Genomic DNA, 16,607 nt, shown 5'->3' with positions numbered 1-16,607 from the left:
GAAAGCAAGGAGGAGGAAAAGGAGTCTTCTGACCATGGAAACGACTCAAATGTCTACCACCAGCAGGAGACAGAGACAAACTATGGCCTTTTCAAATGCTGGAATCTTATACAACAGTAAAAATAAATAAACCACAACTTCATGCAACACACATGCTTTCTGGAAACATGCTGAGTTAAAAAAATTATGTCTAAGACGACTAAGACAATTTCTGTAAAGTTCAAATATAAGCAATATTAAACAGTAAACTGTTTGTAAATGCAACATATTTGTTAAAAATGTTTTAAAATTCAAGGGAATGATGAGTATAAAATGTATGATAGTGGTTATCTGGGGGGGGAATTGTTTTAAGTGGCTCCAGCAATATTGATAATGTTCTATTTCTTTGGGTGGGTGCCAAATTTACTTTATGCTTTAGACTTCACATATACATTACATATATATATATAATTATTACAAATGACTTTTTTTTTTTTGGTACCGGGGATCAAACTTGGGACCTTGCACTTGCGAGGCAGACACCAGAACCACTGAGCTAAATCCCCAGCCCACAAATGACTTTTTTTTAGGTACCGGGGGTCGAACTTGGGTCCTTGCGCTTGTATAGCAGGTGGCGAAACCACTGAGCTAAATCACTGCCCCCCACAAATGACTTTTAAAGTCTCTAAGTTATAAAGATGCTACTGTATGCCAAAGGCATATTTTAATCCTTAAAATGATACTTCTCTACTACAGCAGGATTCTCATTTTTAAAAATCTTTCCAAACACAAAGATACTCTACAAACAAGGTGACATACTTTAGTTATTGGTGCCATCCATGAGTTTGTCCAATAAAACTGTGCATTTGGTTAACACACCACAAATCACAGACCTTAAAAAGTAACAATGACTTAAAATACATGTGCCTAGAGAAAAAATAAGCCCAGACATTTGAAAGACTGAAATGTAAAAGAAGATCCACAAGCTATATAGATGGAGAACAGTATAGAAGACAATGTCCAGAATATGAGAAGAGATTCACAAGAAAAAAAAAAGTACTGTAAGTATTAACAAACCAAACATTAACAAGAAGGCACCCTGAAGTATAGAAGTGGATGTGAAGGGTCTTGTCATGTTATAAGCTACAAAAGGCATAAAATGATCATACAATTTAAAAATATTTATTGAAAAGATTCCCTGCAACATTACTTAAAATAATACACTGAGGGCTGGGGATTTAACTCAGTGGTTTCGCCGCCTGCTGTGCAAGTGCAAGGGCCCAAGTTTGATCCCCGGTACCAAAAAACAAAACAAAACACTGAGACTGTCAAATATTCAAAGCTGGAGAGGATACTTACAAAATCATCTCCTGAGTCAGCTCCCATAGACGCCACAGATTCCTTGCTCACCGACCGAGGGATCCTAGTAGCACCTCCTGGCCTCTGAGCCACAGCAGTTTCTTCTGCAATTTTCTTTTTTAATTTTGCGAACATTTTTGCTGTGTGGCTATCTGGCACAGATGACCTTTTGAACTATTGCAGTAATCTTCACTGATTAGGATTAGACACTGGTGTCTAAAATGTTTCAGGCACCCAAGTTAGATGAATTTCCACTTAAATGTGGGCCAAGGGCTTATGGCAACACAGTATCTATGAATCAGAGGAAAGAGATAGCTCTAGGTTAAACACTGGAATGATTTCACATCTGAGTTGCTACATTAAACTTCGGGTTTCAAAATTAAGTTTTGTAATTTAAATGTATAGAATACAATTACTTAATATTTACAAAGCACTCAGGTGCTTCACTTGCATATACAGATGAGGAAATTCAGCCTCAAAGAGGTGAAGGAATCTGACAATGACTGTGTGGCTAAGTGGCAGGGCTGGCATTTGAACTCTGACTCAAAACTTTTTTTTATCACACCGCATTGGCTATTGCATATGACACACATAGTAACTTTCCAGGTTAACATTACAAAATCATAACTTAATGCTTTCAAATCCTTTCCCCAATTGTAAGTTTAGTCAGAGTTAAGGCATTTCAAACATATGTCACTCAATGTGAGGAAAAGGTATAACATTCTAATGTTCCAGATGTTTTGCAATCGGCTGCTTCCTAGAAAAAAAATTTATAACCTAGAAAAGAACAGGCAAGCCATTCAATTACAATAAACAAGTATGCATCAGTTATCTTTTAACCTTTCATAAAAATGTTGTGTGGTTCTTTCAGTTTGATAAAATTACCCCAAATCACAATTTTTCTTCAGAATCCTTGACATGGTACTTAACATGAGATTCAAAACATTTCTTCCCCCTCAATATTGAATAACAACTCCCCCAAGAGTGAAAAAAATATCTTACCCCATCAACGGTGAATAAAACAGTGATATTCTGGTTCCAGTATTAACTTTACATGTTTTGTGGAGGATACCTAAACTCTAAGTTCTACAGATGACTTCTTACCACTTCAAATCATTCGTTAAGTCTGTAAAATTCCTCAAAACTTTACTTTCAATGTCTGTAAACCTCTTACCCACCTGATTTATCTACTAGTTTTAAAACAGCCTGGATATCAGTGTATTTTGCCCTGTGTGAAGACAAAGATAAAATGGATTGGATTTTTAAAGTATAAAGCCGTCATGTTGGGTGGAAGTGACAGAAGTGAAGAAAGAGGCAGGATTAAGTGGGGAAAGAAAACTTGTCAATACCATAACTCTCAGTGGGCTATCCTCCCTCGTCCTGGTCTCCCACGAAATTTGTGATATAAGAGCTTCACTTACAGGCACAAAAAATAAAATCACTCACTGCAGGAGATGCCTAAATTCACTTCTCCATGGGAGTCCTGAACAAAGCAACTTGAATGCGATTAAGGTTTCCTCGGGCTGGTATTTCTCAGTTGATGTCCATACACATAGGCTGTTTACTTGGCCAGACTTTGGACTGTCTGGTCACAATCTTGATTCGTATTAAGACAGCCGCTGAGAAAAAGGACTGCAAAGTTGAGCAAAAGAAATGCCTAAAGTCCGGAGGTCCCCGCCAGCTGGGCAGTTTGTATCCCACCCCCTCAGACTCCCTCCAGCCACGCCCTTGCTTGGACTGTCAAAGGCGGCGGGGTCGGGGATGATCTCCAACGTCTCTCTGGACAGCAGGAAAACTGAGCCCCAGTGGGGAGGTCTGACTTATGCAAGGTCGCGCGGAGAGGATCTGGAACCCCAGGCTCCAGACTCCCAGGCCAGGGCAGCCTGCCTCCACCCCACCATCGTCCTGTCGGCATCCCGGTCCCGCCTCCCGCCTGGGGTCTTGGGCAACCTGGTCTAGACCGCTTTGGGGACAGAAGCTACCGAGAGAACCGGCGGCCTGCTCACGTTCCCCGAACCCCAGTCAGCGCACCTGCCGCTCTGCGGGCAGCCGGCAGAGCCCCGCCTCCGGAGCCTCTAGTGAGCGCCGGCCAGCGTCACCAGCCCCCACAGCAGCCCGAGAGCGAGCAGCGACCCGGAACTGCAATCCTCAGCGCGCCGGAAGTAGCTACGCGTGGTTGGCAGCCCGGGCGCATGCGTCCTGCGCGCCGCCTCGGCAACGACGCAAGCCTCCGGAGGTAGTTGGGCCAGAATTGCTGAGGGGTGCGGGTGTGGTACGGGTCCGTCGAGCCACGTCAGCGAGCGGTCGGGTCGCCCATTTTGGTCGTCCTTTTTTTTTTTTTCTTTTTAAAGTGGGTGATACAAAGTGACAGAAATGGGAGGAACTCCGTGGCAGTCGGTGCCCCAGGCTGGCGTGAGCCGTGCTAAGTAGAAATCCTGGACTGTGACCGCGTCGCCCCGCCAGGCGCCAGCCTTGCCTCCCCGTCTCTCTGCAACACTATGCAGTGGTTGGTAATCCCGAGAAAACTGGCTCCACAAACTAGAACTGGGACCTTTCAGACTAGTGTTTATTTTAATCTTTTGTGTATAGGATCTTTTGTCGATTGTTTTATATCGCAACCCAGTATACACACTTGCACGACTCTTTCCAGACCCTTACCCTGGTCATATAACGCACCCTGATACACTGCCATTTAAAACCACGATGGTGGCAGCCCACTACATTAACTACCCACCAGTGGGCCACCTCCATATAACGAAGAGGAAAAAACTGTCTTGTTCAGTCACACTGCAAGTTAATAACCTAAGTCAGATCTCGGGGCTCCTCAATCCCAAGCCACGCATTCTGTTTTAAAGAACTTAACTTCTTGCCCCACACCCAGCAGCAGCACAAGGGCCAGCTGATTCCATCTGATTGTTCAACAACCTCTCCCTCGGAGCGTCCCAGTTCTGACCACTAGGGGGAGGGCAAGGAAAAATCGAAATCAGCGGACGCACAAAAAAAGTAGAAACTAGAATAAGCACGGAATCCACAACCCCTAAGGTAGTGGAACGTATCTGAGGCATCCTCAGAAAGACACAAACCGTGACAGCTTAGCCCTTAGGTTGCCAACAATACTGAAGAAGGACCCCAACACTTTAAGCAAATAATGTTTATTTTTATATTGATGATACACTTAATATATACGTGAATTCAACATACAAAATTCATTTGCAAGAGTTCACACCTGATGAATGTAGTCACATCCCTAGAGAACATTTATCAATGGAAAAAGTTCTTTAATACACTGACAACAAAAATCAAATATTCTGTAATCTTGTTATCTTAACAAACAGCAAAACAACGTTTAACTTTCCTTCCTCTAGTATTTAAGTGCCCTCAAGGTGGTAGGCACTATGTAACAGGAAAAAAAGAAATTGGAAAGCCTACGGAATCTGCTCTGCAGAATCACAGTGTTTACTTTGAATTTCATTTAGTGAAGTAGTGAAAGGCGGCTTGCTATCTTTTATTACAAATTACATATATAAGAGCCAGATGTGATGAACTCAAGAAAATAAAATGTTTCAAGAACCTGTCAATTTCTAAAATCTATTAAGTATTAACCATAACAAAGCAGAAAGACTGCTTGAAAGGAAGAAAACAAAAAACATCCTGTTTAAGACAACGTATGGCTTAAGCAATTTAGAAACACCAACAGACAAGACTTTACAACACCACAAATGTTCAAGTGATACAATATAATTTCCCCACAATCATTGGTAATAAGTGACCCCTTCAAAATTTATTCTACTGATAACACATATAAAACGTAATGAAACCAAATGGTTTACTAACGAGAGCTGAGTTGATGAATTCTGTTCTACAGTATTAACCCGCAACACCCCAAATTTAATACAAATGAACAAGACTATGTCTCGAAGATGACAGTGATCTGTGAATAGCTAGATAGGTAACCAAGTAGCTTCATTATTTGCACGACAGATTAGCAGCACTTGGATAAGGATTGTTACATGAAAATCACTGTGCTTCAATCTCTTGAAGAGAGCTAAAAAATATAACTTTATAGTCCCTATCGTGTTACAATTCTATAACATTTGTTACAGATAAGCACAATTTTTAAAAAGTATTTCACACTAAAAGTAATTATATCCTCTAAATGTAATTTCTGCTATGATTTAAACAAGTGCATTTCTGCCTAATAGTCATAATGTAGACAATAGATTCATCATTATTTTCAGGGGAAAAAAGAATCAACTTATTTTAATTCCTTTTTGACTAAATGAACTTCATAACACTCTGAATAAAGAAAAATAATATTCAACCTTACAATGGTAATGCTTCAGAGAAAATCATAGGGGCCTGAAATTAGAAAAATCTTTGGAGCAAAGTAAAAAGTGATTTATAACTGCTTTATCTGACTCGATTAATGCAAGCGCTATTTATAATGGAGCTACACAAAGAAGATAACCTATTTGGACAAATTTCTTCATGTGTAAGCTCTACAGTGAAAATGTTAGGACACTGTACCTTCCTTTCCTATTACCTAAGACCTTCAACTGGAAGAATGCTGCAAAGTATAGGACTCTCAGTTGAACAGCAAGGTCTATTAAAAACAAAAAACAGGGCCGGGGATTTAGCTCAGTGGTTCCGCCGCCTGCCTTGCATGTGGCAAGGTCCTGAGTTAGATCCCCAGTACCAACCCCCCCCCCCAAAAAAAAACCAAAAACAGTTGGAAAACTAGTGATATGGTTTACTTGGCAAAAGGAATGCATTCAGAAAACTATAAGAACACATAAAACTCAAGTACTAAATTATTATTATTATTATTTATTTTTTTGGTGCCAGAGATCGAACTCAGGTCCTTGTGCTTGCGAAGCATGCAGCGGAACCACTGAGCTAAATCCCCAGTCCCAAGTACTAAATTATTTTACTGAACTATTAGGAGGTCATTTTAATAATGCTACAATAAATGAAAGTTTAAAGACAACCCATTCTTCAGGAAATATTCTAAAAATTCTTATTGTGCTACTGTAAGCAATTTTTCCTGCATATTTTTAATTTAGAAAAAAATAGCATGCAAAGGAAGGTAGGAACATGATTTTGAAAAAATACAGTGGTTATTTCTCCATGGTTTGGAAATAATTACTTGGGGATTATTATATATCATTTAATATTTTACAATGGTTATTCATACTGCCTTGATGTCTGAGAAAATTTATGGTTTGAACTGTAATATTTACAAATCCCAACTTTGATCAGAGACAAATGGATATTCACAACAGTTTCAAATGAGAAAATATTAGTGATATACATAAAAATTTAAATACCTTTCACTGCAGACTTTTAAGAAGGCTAGCCTTAATTATTTCTTACCTCATTCTGAAAGTGATAACTTGGCCTATAACTTTCATTCCATAAGCCTATGAGAAAAGTAAAAACATGAAACCTGAAATTACCAATGTCTTTGCAACAACATTACACCTAAATAAGATGATTGTCTTAGGATACAGACTAGAATTGTCCACTAAAAGAGGAAAATATTCCCAATGTGTAGTCTGTTCTATGATCAAATTCAGGCTTGACTAAGTGAATATGTAATATAATGTACTTCAAACTATTAGAAAACTCTGAATCTACTGTTCAGTTGTTTTCTAAAACATCACACCTAAAGTGGTCTGATAACTGATTTCAAAAATCACAAAAGAAATTGACACAAATATTTTAAAATTAAAAAATGGTGGGGCCGGGGATTTAGCTCAGTGGTTCTGTCACCTGCTTTGCAAGCTCAAGGTCCCAAGTTCGATCCCTGGTACCAAAAAAAAAAAAAAGAAAAGAAAAAAAGAAAAGAAATGGTGCATCAGTGATTAAGTGACAATATTATGTAAAAATGGAATTCTTCTCAAAAGTCAATATTACACCAAAGTAATAAGTGAAAAATACCATTAGCTTAAGTAAACATTTTATATTTACAAAAATCCAAAGAAAATAGTTCTATGATACTAGCAAATTAGTTATAAATTTCATACATTTATCTTCACCTAATTAAGTGCATATCCTCCTATATCTTCCTGTTATCTTTCCTGTCAATAGGTCATTGCTTTCATTCACAGATCATATTCCTTTAAATACAAGGTATGCTTAAATAAGATTTTGTGTTCAAAACTCAGTGAACCTGGGACAGTATGTTTTAAAATTCTAATTTAGAGAAAATGAATTACTTTTTATTTTCTTTTAGAAAGTAAACTGATGGGCTGGGGATTTAGCTCAGTGGCACCACACCTGCCTTGCAAGTGCAAGGTCCTGAAGTTGATTCCCGGTACCACACACAAAAAAAGTAAACTGGTCCCAGTATCCAGGAAAGTTTGGGAGTCCTGGCACAAAATAGTTTCACTGTGTAAGAGTACCAATGAATGGGAGGCCAGGGTTTGGTTTTCTCAGCAATTTCTATTGTATTCAACTGCAGACTTACTATCTTTACAATCATTGGAGTCAAAGATCATATCCAGTGTCAGTCTTATCTACTGCACACTTTATTGCTGCTACTCTCCTCAAATTAATGTCCACACCAATGTGGTCCACACCTGAGTTAGTTCCACGAGATAGCATAATATCTGCTCTGCTACTCTACAACAGCAAAAAATGATTTGGTTACTAAAACGACAGAACATCATACCCTATGGACATTTTCAGTGAGTTCTATGAAATAATAATTACATTTTAATATTTAAGAAAAAGCCTATAATGATTTTAGACTTAACGCTATACAGTAATTGAAAAGTATTACTAGTTGGCTGTTTTATTAAAAATACAATGGAGCAGCAAATGTAACAACTTGGGGGTGGTAATATTGACTCCTGAACTCATTTCTCACTTTGTTTTACAATAATTTAATGTTGGATCAGATAGATTTAATCAGAAGAATGGGGTAAAAAGCTGCTTTGCAGTTAAATTTTATCATGCAAAAATAACCTCTACATACTTTCTGCAGTGAATGTACTAAGTGTATTATTAAACATCTCTTACATTCATTCATGCAAATATACTTGTTAACTGTAGACAAGAGTAGCCAAACATAGATGCTCTGTAATATCCCATAGAATCACAATTGGCACTGCACATATTTTCTATAATTGTATCCTCCCCAATTGTACCATTCTTGGTAGACGTTTGAAGGCCCAGATTTTTATAGCGTACCATGCACCTAATATTAAGAACTACATTATGTGTCAAATTGCAGAACACAATTGGTCTCACAGAGACTCAGCAATACAACTGGAGGCATTTTATTCATTTGAGACATTTTCTCGCTTGAGCACACTCATCTTTATTTTTTTGTGGTGCTAGGGATCAAACCCAGGGGCTGAAGCATGCCAGGCATGCGTTCTATTGCTGAGGTATAGCCTCAGCTAGAGCATACTCATCTTTGATATGCAATTCCAATATGAAAAATGTAAAGTTGGAAATGTCAAGACAGGACTAAACCACAGCTGCTGCACATATACATATTAACAACCTCCTGGTTCCTCAATAAATCCTACCCCATCTAGGTTAGGCCTTCACTAGCTAATGCCCACTTTTCTGCCTCATAGAGACACATACAAAATGAGGCACACTGATTTAAAAAATTATTCCAAAATTAAAATTTAGTATCAGGTATTTAAATGACAACTAGGAACATATTTCCCCCACTCAAAGGACATTTTTCTACCTATTTTGAAATGTGATTTAAGTAATTTTTCCATAGCCCCTGGATTAAGTTCCAATATAGTATAAATAATTTACTACTCCATAATAATATTCAAATATGGGTCAAGAAAATAATGGATTAAAACAGCTTAAGAACTTGCTGGTGTCTCAGTTTCACATACTTAGGTTTTTCAGTTTGTATCAATTTATCATCAATTTAAATGGAAGGTTGCAAATGATTTTAAAGCTAAGAATGTCCAGCTTTCTGTTAATACCTTATCATTAATTTCAACTCCAAATGAGCCCATTTTACCTCAACACAAGCCCCTCAAAATAGAGGCTTGTGAATGAGATCCAGCCACAACCTAATTACAGCAGCATGAACAATGCCACTAGGATGTCCTCACAGAACTTAAATAAATTCAGCCCACAATGGGTATAGGTATATAATATACACATACTGCATCACTACAACCAATATATTTACAAATATGTACACATATATACAAAAAGTATACACAGAGATTGCATTTAGCATCACAAAAATATACACATGCTATTAAAAAATAAAATAGAAATTTTAAATAAATAAGGTTAAAAAAGAGCCCTCAGGAGGCCAGGGATCTAGCTCAGTGGCGCTGCACCTGTCTCACAAGTGCAAGGTCCTGAGTTGGATCCCTGGTACTGAAGGAAAAAAAAAAAGAGCCCTCAGTGTAAATACTCTATATTCTCCAAATAAACACACAGGAACATAAACACCCAAAATGTCACCAAGAGACTCAAAGCATCCATATCCACATCAAATCATTTACTCATGGAGTGTGGGCAAGTGATTCTGAATTATTGGCAGTTTCAAGTTTGCAGTTCTTAGTACCTTACTGTATCTCTAGTCGAGAATATTCTCTGGATAGCAGGCTGATTACTAGTTTCTATAGATAACTAAGTATAAGATTTTTCAATTGGGTCCAAACCACTTCTCAGAGACAGAAAGATAATAAATCTTAGAGGCCAGAAAACAAATTTGGAGAAAAATACTAAAGAAAGCTCTAAATTTGACTTGCATCCCCCTGCCCCCAGCAGCACTAGGAACTGAACCCATAGTCTTTGTACTGGGCCACATCTCCAGCCCTTTGATTTTTATTCTGAGACAGCATCTGGCAAAGTCACTAAATTGCCCAGGCTGGCTTCAACTTGCAATTCTCCCACCTCAGCCTCCCAGAGTGCTGGGATTACAGGCATATGCCACCTCTTCTGGCTTCGTGTTCCCTTTACTGGAATTAAATTAGACACAGTTACCACTTAATCTTTTTCAAGGGACTCAGTTGCACAAAGAAAATGAAGGGCAGGAAAAAAAAAAAGAAAATAAAGGGCAGTAGCCACAAACGGAGGAAAATAAAATAAAACCCATATATTTTATCAGGAAAACATCAAACACAACTGGATTAGTTTGCTTCTATAACCTCAAAACATTTCAGTTTGGTAAAAATGTAAAGGATACAGTAAATTCTGTGCTTTGAGATTTTGAGAGCACCACTTTGTACAAGGAAAACATATATACAAAGAAATATATCCTAAAATCAGATTTTTATAATTAAGAAAGAAAAATTTTCTAGACTGACTGAGTCATTGGTTTCTATAATTGGTAAGTAAAAAGAATACTATTTTATTTTATGCCAAGATACAAACTTTTAATAATTTCTTTCTTGCTCACTGTAGAAAGCAGTCTGAGCTACTGGGAAGACTGGGCTGAGATTGGGAGATCTGCATTTTAGTTCTAGTTCTATCATTATATGAATAATCAGTTTTGGAGAGTAAGCTTTCTCTTCTGTAAAATGGGGAATATAGTTGCTTTACCAACTTTAGAAACGTAAGGGTAAAGAAAAAAAGAGAAAGAAAAACCCATTTAGTTGAATTATGTTTTGTGTATAACTGACTTCTTACAGTTTTGTTTCCTAATTGTATACAGGATTTTTTATTTTTCTCTTTTTTTTTGGTATTGGGGATTGAACACAGGGCATGATTAGTGCTAAGTAAATGTTCTACCACTAAGCTACATCCTCAGGCCTTTCAAAACTTGTAATCTGAGACATGGTCTTGCTGAGCTGCCCAGGCTGGCCTTGCACTTGTGATCCTCCTTCCTCAGCCTCCCATGCAGCTGGGATTACAGGTGTGCACCCTTATGCCCAGCTTCTTTGCAGTGATTACTGAGAGATCAGTGACTGCATCAGAATCTCCATGGAGAATTTGTGCAATTTGAAAATGAAAAAGTTGTTTCCATTGCTTTGCTGTGTTCTTAGTGTAAACATTTTAAGTTTTTATGAATTCTAAAATTAAATAGGGCTTGAAATTTGTATATTTATAAAGAAGCCTGGTAAACAATTAAAACACAAAATCTGCCCTTGTCAAACTGAAACCATTGACTGGGTGACTGTCCTTTTACATTTCTTCTTCCGTGATTAATGTAATGTTTGAAACCATGCAAGCTGAGTGAAGAGTACAAGAAGTGATCATTAAATTCTGTATGTGCTTAAAAGTATCATAAAAAGTAAAGAAAAAGACAAGACAAAAATACAAAGTGTTTGCCTAAATGTGACCTTCTCAATGACACATATCCTGATTTCTGTCTCCCACCCCACCCCCCTTTTTTTTTGCACTGACGATTGAACCTAAGGGCTTCACACTGAGCTACACTGGGCCCTTTTTATTTTGAGATAAGTCTTGCTATGTTGCTAAATTGCTCAGGCTGGACCCAAATTTGAGATCTTTCTGCCTCAGCCTCCCAGAGTGCTGAGATTACAGACATATGCTACCAAGTCCGGCTCAGTTTTCTCTTTTAAACATTGCTCTCGGGCCAGGGATTTAGCTCAGTGGCACTGAGCCTGCCTCAAAAGCACAAGGTCCTGAGTTCAATCCCCGGTACCAAAAAAAAAAAAACAAAAAAACAAAAAATTGTTCTCAAACACAAACAAAAGATTTCTCTAATTTTCTCCATCCTGTTTATCACTTTTTAACATAAATCTAATTTCTGTTTATTGCCTGATTCTTCCTTTGAGAATGTAAGCTTCAAAAGATTAGAATTTTTAAGTCTACTTTATTTGTTTCTCCACATTCAGAAAACATGTGAAAAATAGTGGTTGTGCAATGAACATTTTTTTGAAGGCATGAATGAAACATAGTATTTTAGAATTTTCAAGCATAGTTTGAACTTTGAAGATTCAAGATGACAACAGTCCACTTTAGCTCTCTACCTACCAGTAAGGAATTTCAGTACGATCAGCTCAAGGGCCCATGTCATAATCTAAATTTCTATTGTGAGCCCTAAGATAGGCCTGTTTCTAATCATAAAACTCTTAATTTGTGCAGGTCAGTATACCTCTGAAATAGTCTCTAAAACAGCTAGGTGGGACCCAGATATTTTCTTGAACAGTCACTTCAATTATCATGATCTTGACAAGAATGTTGTGTGTAAGCTAGGAATATACTTTCTTTGATAGGTGCTATTCAAATTTTATATTTCCTCCAGAGTTAGTTTCATTAATTTGTCTTCTAAGATACTTCTTAGAAGTTGTCAAATTTATTTCCAAAAATATTTTTGTAATATGCTTTCTATATCCTTTTAAAATCTGTAAAATCTGTGGTAATGTCTCCTAGATCTTAATATTGTAATTTAAAAAATGTATAACTGATATTGTGTAACAGGAAGAAAAGGTCTAAAAGATCAGGGGAATTGGGAGGGGTAGGAGAAGGGAAAAAAGGGAAAGGAGAAAATATGAGAAGAGGAAAAAAATGGAAACAAGGTCTTTGCAAATAGGGAAGGGTGGAGGGAGTGAAGGGAGGGCAAGGGAAGGGGAAAAAAATAAGAACCAAGAGACTCATGTAATGGTTCAAGATCCCAATGATGAATGTAACTGTATTGTATACCTAAAATGTACTAATAAAGTTAATGGGGGGAAAAAAATTTAAAAAAAAGAATGCTGTGTATAATAAAAACACAGAAACTGGTTTTCCTGGTGGCAAAGGTGGAGAAATCATGATTTTTAGAAACAAAAGAGTCCAAGTTGTAGACTCAGAGAATTGGAGAGGACCTTGGCTCAACTGTTTCATGTTGCACGTAAGAGTGCTAAAAATCAGAACCTGAAGACACTTGTCAAAGGGCACAATGGTACTGCTACTTACTAGGAAAGCCAAGATTAGAACTCAGGTCTCCTGATTCTCAGACTACTATTCCTCATGCTTAGCAGGTGAGGATAAAAGCTCAGGACAATAAATATCATTTTAAACATCAAAAAACAGGAAAATATGCGCTGGTAGGATAGTAACTGGCAGAGAATTTTAGGGGAATTGGATTCAGAGGCCAGACAACTCAAGATGGGCTACTGATGCAGTCAAGTGAACGCTGGAAAGGAAACCTATGAAATTTGTTAAGATATTGAAGAAAAGGAATAATCCATTGCAAAATGAAAAACAAGCCAGTAGCAAAAGAAATCTTTACAAGCTTTTCCCAAGCTTTCTGAAATACCATTTGAATGAAAAATATATATATATATATATATTTTTTTTTTTTTTTGGTACCGGCGATCTAACTCAGGACCTCGAGTTTGCCAGGCAGGTGCTGTGCCACTGAGCTAAATCCCCAGCCCCCTGAAATACCACTTGAAAGAGCAAATGATGATAATAGTTTTTAAAATGTAAGTACCCTAAGGTCCCTGAACCCAAGAGCAATAATTTCAAGACTTCACATGAAAAATTAGCAGATTGAAGGTGGTATACGAATAACTTAGACCTACATTATTCTTTAGGCCAGAAATGAAGGTTAAGTTAAAAATATTACAGTAAAACCTCCCTAGAGACCACAGGAAAGAGGTACTAAGAGCAATCACTTCATTTCCCCTGGGATTGCCACAGCTAAAATGTGAGCCTATACAGAAAATTAGGGAGAAGGTGTGATTGGTAAGATTTCTGAACTTTAATGCTGTGCAATTAAAAGATGGGGGTCCAGGGATTTAGCTCAGTGGTTTCACCGCCTGCTGCACAAACGCAAAGACCCGAGTTCAATCCCTGGTACCAAAAAACCCCCAAAAGACGGGGAAAAATCCTTCATAGCTAGTGCCTGTGAAGCTATGAAGGGGATGAAAGGATAAAACACAAAAAGCCTTTTCTTGTATTCTGAGGCCTATTTAAAATAATAGAAAACTTGTATATGAATATAAAATAACTAAGTACAGGGAGTTTTAACAAATCTTATTCCCAAATTATCAGTGTAAAATCAACTTTTGCTTTAAGTTTCAGAACATCTGGTTACCCTCAACCAAATTTAATCTCTGATTTTGAAGTCTCCTAAATTTTTTTTTTTTTTTTTTTTTTGGTACCGGGGATCGAACTCGCATCCTTCCGCTTGCAAGGCAGGCAGCGGAACCACTGAGCTAAATCCCCGGCCCCCTGAAGTCTCCTAAATTTGAACTAGGCAAGAAGAAACTGAACGATATGCCACAGATATCAATCCAGACAGTTTTAAAATTTGATCTTATAAATTAAGTTATAACCCTATGAGGTAGCTATTACTGTTATTATTTTATTTTTTTTCCAGTACTGGGGATTGAACTCAAGACCTTGTGCTTGCAAGGCAGGCACAGTGTCACTGAGCTACATCCCTGGCACTTAAATTAACTAAGTGTACTTAAATTTACTTACTTAAATTAAGTAAGTAAATTAATGTCTTTCCCAAAGACACTGTATTAGGAAACCAACAACTTGATTTTTTTACTGAAATATTTAAAACTTGTTTTTTTTCATTTCCAACATTCAAAGATTAAACAGAAAACAAAATATGCAAATAAATCTCATGATAACACAATACTCAGTTATCACCTCAAGTCCCAACTAAAAGATTTAGCTTTCGCATGCAAATCAATCCTAAACCACTTCTGAATTTTTGACAGTATTTAAAGGTATTCAATGATTTCAAGAACTGCCTGGATCACATTTAAAAGAAGCACACATTTTTCTACCTACTAATTTGGAATGAAAAAGAAATATTATGGAAGGACTCTTTTCTTGCTTTTCAGTAGTCCATGCTGGCCAGTTTCATCATTATAAACAATTACATGTTTCCCAAATCCAGACATTTAAGGTCCAAGTACAGAAGTTGGACTTTTCTCATTATACAAAAATACACAATTTACTCTTCTCAGGGTGAGAACAATGACTAAGTATAGGACTGGATATTGGAGGTAATCAAAACCCAAAAATAAAAATTCCAAGATCAATTGAATTTTTAAAAGACTTAAAAGACTGCATTTTAAAAGTTACCCTAAAAGTCTGAACTTTTTTTTTTGTTTGCTTTTAAAATGGTGGTCCTAAATTAAAAAATAAAAACTAAGTAACACACTACGTTTCTGTTGTCACATTAGAAAACTGCACCATTTAAAATCTGTGGAAAATGAAAAACTGTTTCAACCAGAGGGTTTGTGTTTTAATAGTCATCTATGGTATTTTCAAAGAAGACGTTTCGAACATCCAGAATGGATGCTAATTCCAAAATGTGCTTCTGGAGATGAGGATTCTCCACTGTTTCATCCCTTGGCAGCTGTGGGTATGATTCTGGGTAATTTCGTGTTTCCTGGTAAGCAAAGCAGAGCAAAGTCAAGTTTTATACTCTAATGGATGACAAGTACATACAACACTGATACAATATTAAGGAGCTTAGTATTTATTTTTTTCCTTCATATTGGCCGGTATGATTATTATTAATGTATTTGTTGAACATGATTACTAACATTTTACCATTTCGAACTCTAAAAATGACAAGTTCATATGGTCCAATCTAATATATTACTTCATGAGTTATTTTATAAATATTTGCTGAGGCTTGTTGCACTGGGCACTATGTTCTATATCATCTGAAAACCATACCACATACTTCCTTCTTGCTGGGGGAAAAATCTTAACATATGTGGAATTTCAAACACTCCCGTCCCCCAATATTGGGGAATGAACCCAGCTCTTTTGTATTAGACTATATCTCTAACATTTTTGTTTGGCACTGGGGATGGAACTCAGGACCTTGCGCTTTTGAGGCAGGCATGGCGCCAAAGAGCTAAACCCCAGCCCAAGCCTATTTAATGTTGAGACATGTTCTCACTAAATTGCCCAGTTTGGCCTCAAACTTGTGACCCTTCTGCCTCAGCTGCCCAGAGTGCTGGAATTACAGGAATGCACCACCACACAAGCATTGTTTAAACAAATGAATAGATGCAGTAGTAAACAAAATGAAGGAAAAGACATGAAAAGCACTTAGAAGGTGAAATTTGTCGTAATTACAGGAGAAAAGAAAGCCAAACAAAGCCCAAAGATTTGAGAAATGAATGAGTTAATGGAAGAGTTGGGAGCTACCGAGAGAAAAGAAGATAAGGAGAAAAGAAGATAAAAGAAGAGATCATTTGGGGAAAATATAATGCTTCAGGTTTTAAGTGTATTATATGTGAGTTAATAGAGAAATATGGATAAAACTGCTGCATAAATACAATTTGAAAATTCAGGGCTGTATCCCAGAAAACATATATCTAAGCAGTATAAACAATGAT

The 16,607-nt window shown here is 37.2% G+C and overlaps 2 protein-coding genes across 9 annotated transcripts in view; both read right to left on the bottom strand.

Moving 5' to 3' along the window:
• The window catches only part of Golga1 (golgin A1), a 62,961-nt gene extending 59,461 nt beyond the window's left edge, over positions 1 to 3,500 (bottom strand). For 3 of the 6 annotated variants that reach the window (XR_015439741.1, XM_087182753.1, XM_087182757.1), the window contains exons 1-3: positions 3,370 to 3,500; positions 2,341 to 2,970; positions 1,339 to 1,629 (exon numbers count right to left, since the gene is read on the bottom strand). Coding sequence is in view for 5 of the 6 variants with exons in the window: in XM_087182753.1 (XP_087038879.1) it covers positions 1,339 to 1,473 (135 nt within the window). In the remaining variant the exon portion in view is untranslated. The remainder of the gene's footprint in view (positions 1 to 1,338; positions 1,630 to 2,340; positions 2,971 to 3,369) is intronic. The other 3 variants (XM_087182755.1, XM_087182756.1, XM_013073767.3) reach the window with 3 other exon arrangements.
• A 974-nt stretch (positions 3,501 to 4,474) lies between these two features.
• Positions 4,475 to 16,607, bottom strand: part of Scai (suppressor of cancer cell invasion) — a 173,691-nt gene continuing 161,558 nt past the window's right edge. For all 3 annotated transcript variants that reach the window (XR_015439742.1, XM_087182759.1, XM_004849384.3), the window contains one exon: positions 4,475 to 15,643. Coding sequence is in view for 2 of the 3 variants with exons in the window: in XM_087182759.1 (XP_087038885.1) it covers positions 15,497 to 15,643 (147 nt within the window). In the remaining variant the exon portion in view is untranslated. The remainder of the gene's footprint in view (positions 15,644 to 16,607) is intronic.

Source organism: Heterocephalus glaber, unplaced genomic scaffold (assembly GCF_053883595.1).
Source record: "Heterocephalus glaber isolate CG9 unplaced genomic scaffold, H.glaber_assembly_v1.0 deba00001479, whole genome shotgun sequence".
In the NCBI taxonomy this organism is placed as follows: Eukaryota; Metazoa; Chordata; class Mammalia; order Rodentia; family Bathyergidae; genus Heterocephalus; species Heterocephalus glaber.
This window is presented reverse-complemented; position numbering and strand designations above follow the sequence as displayed.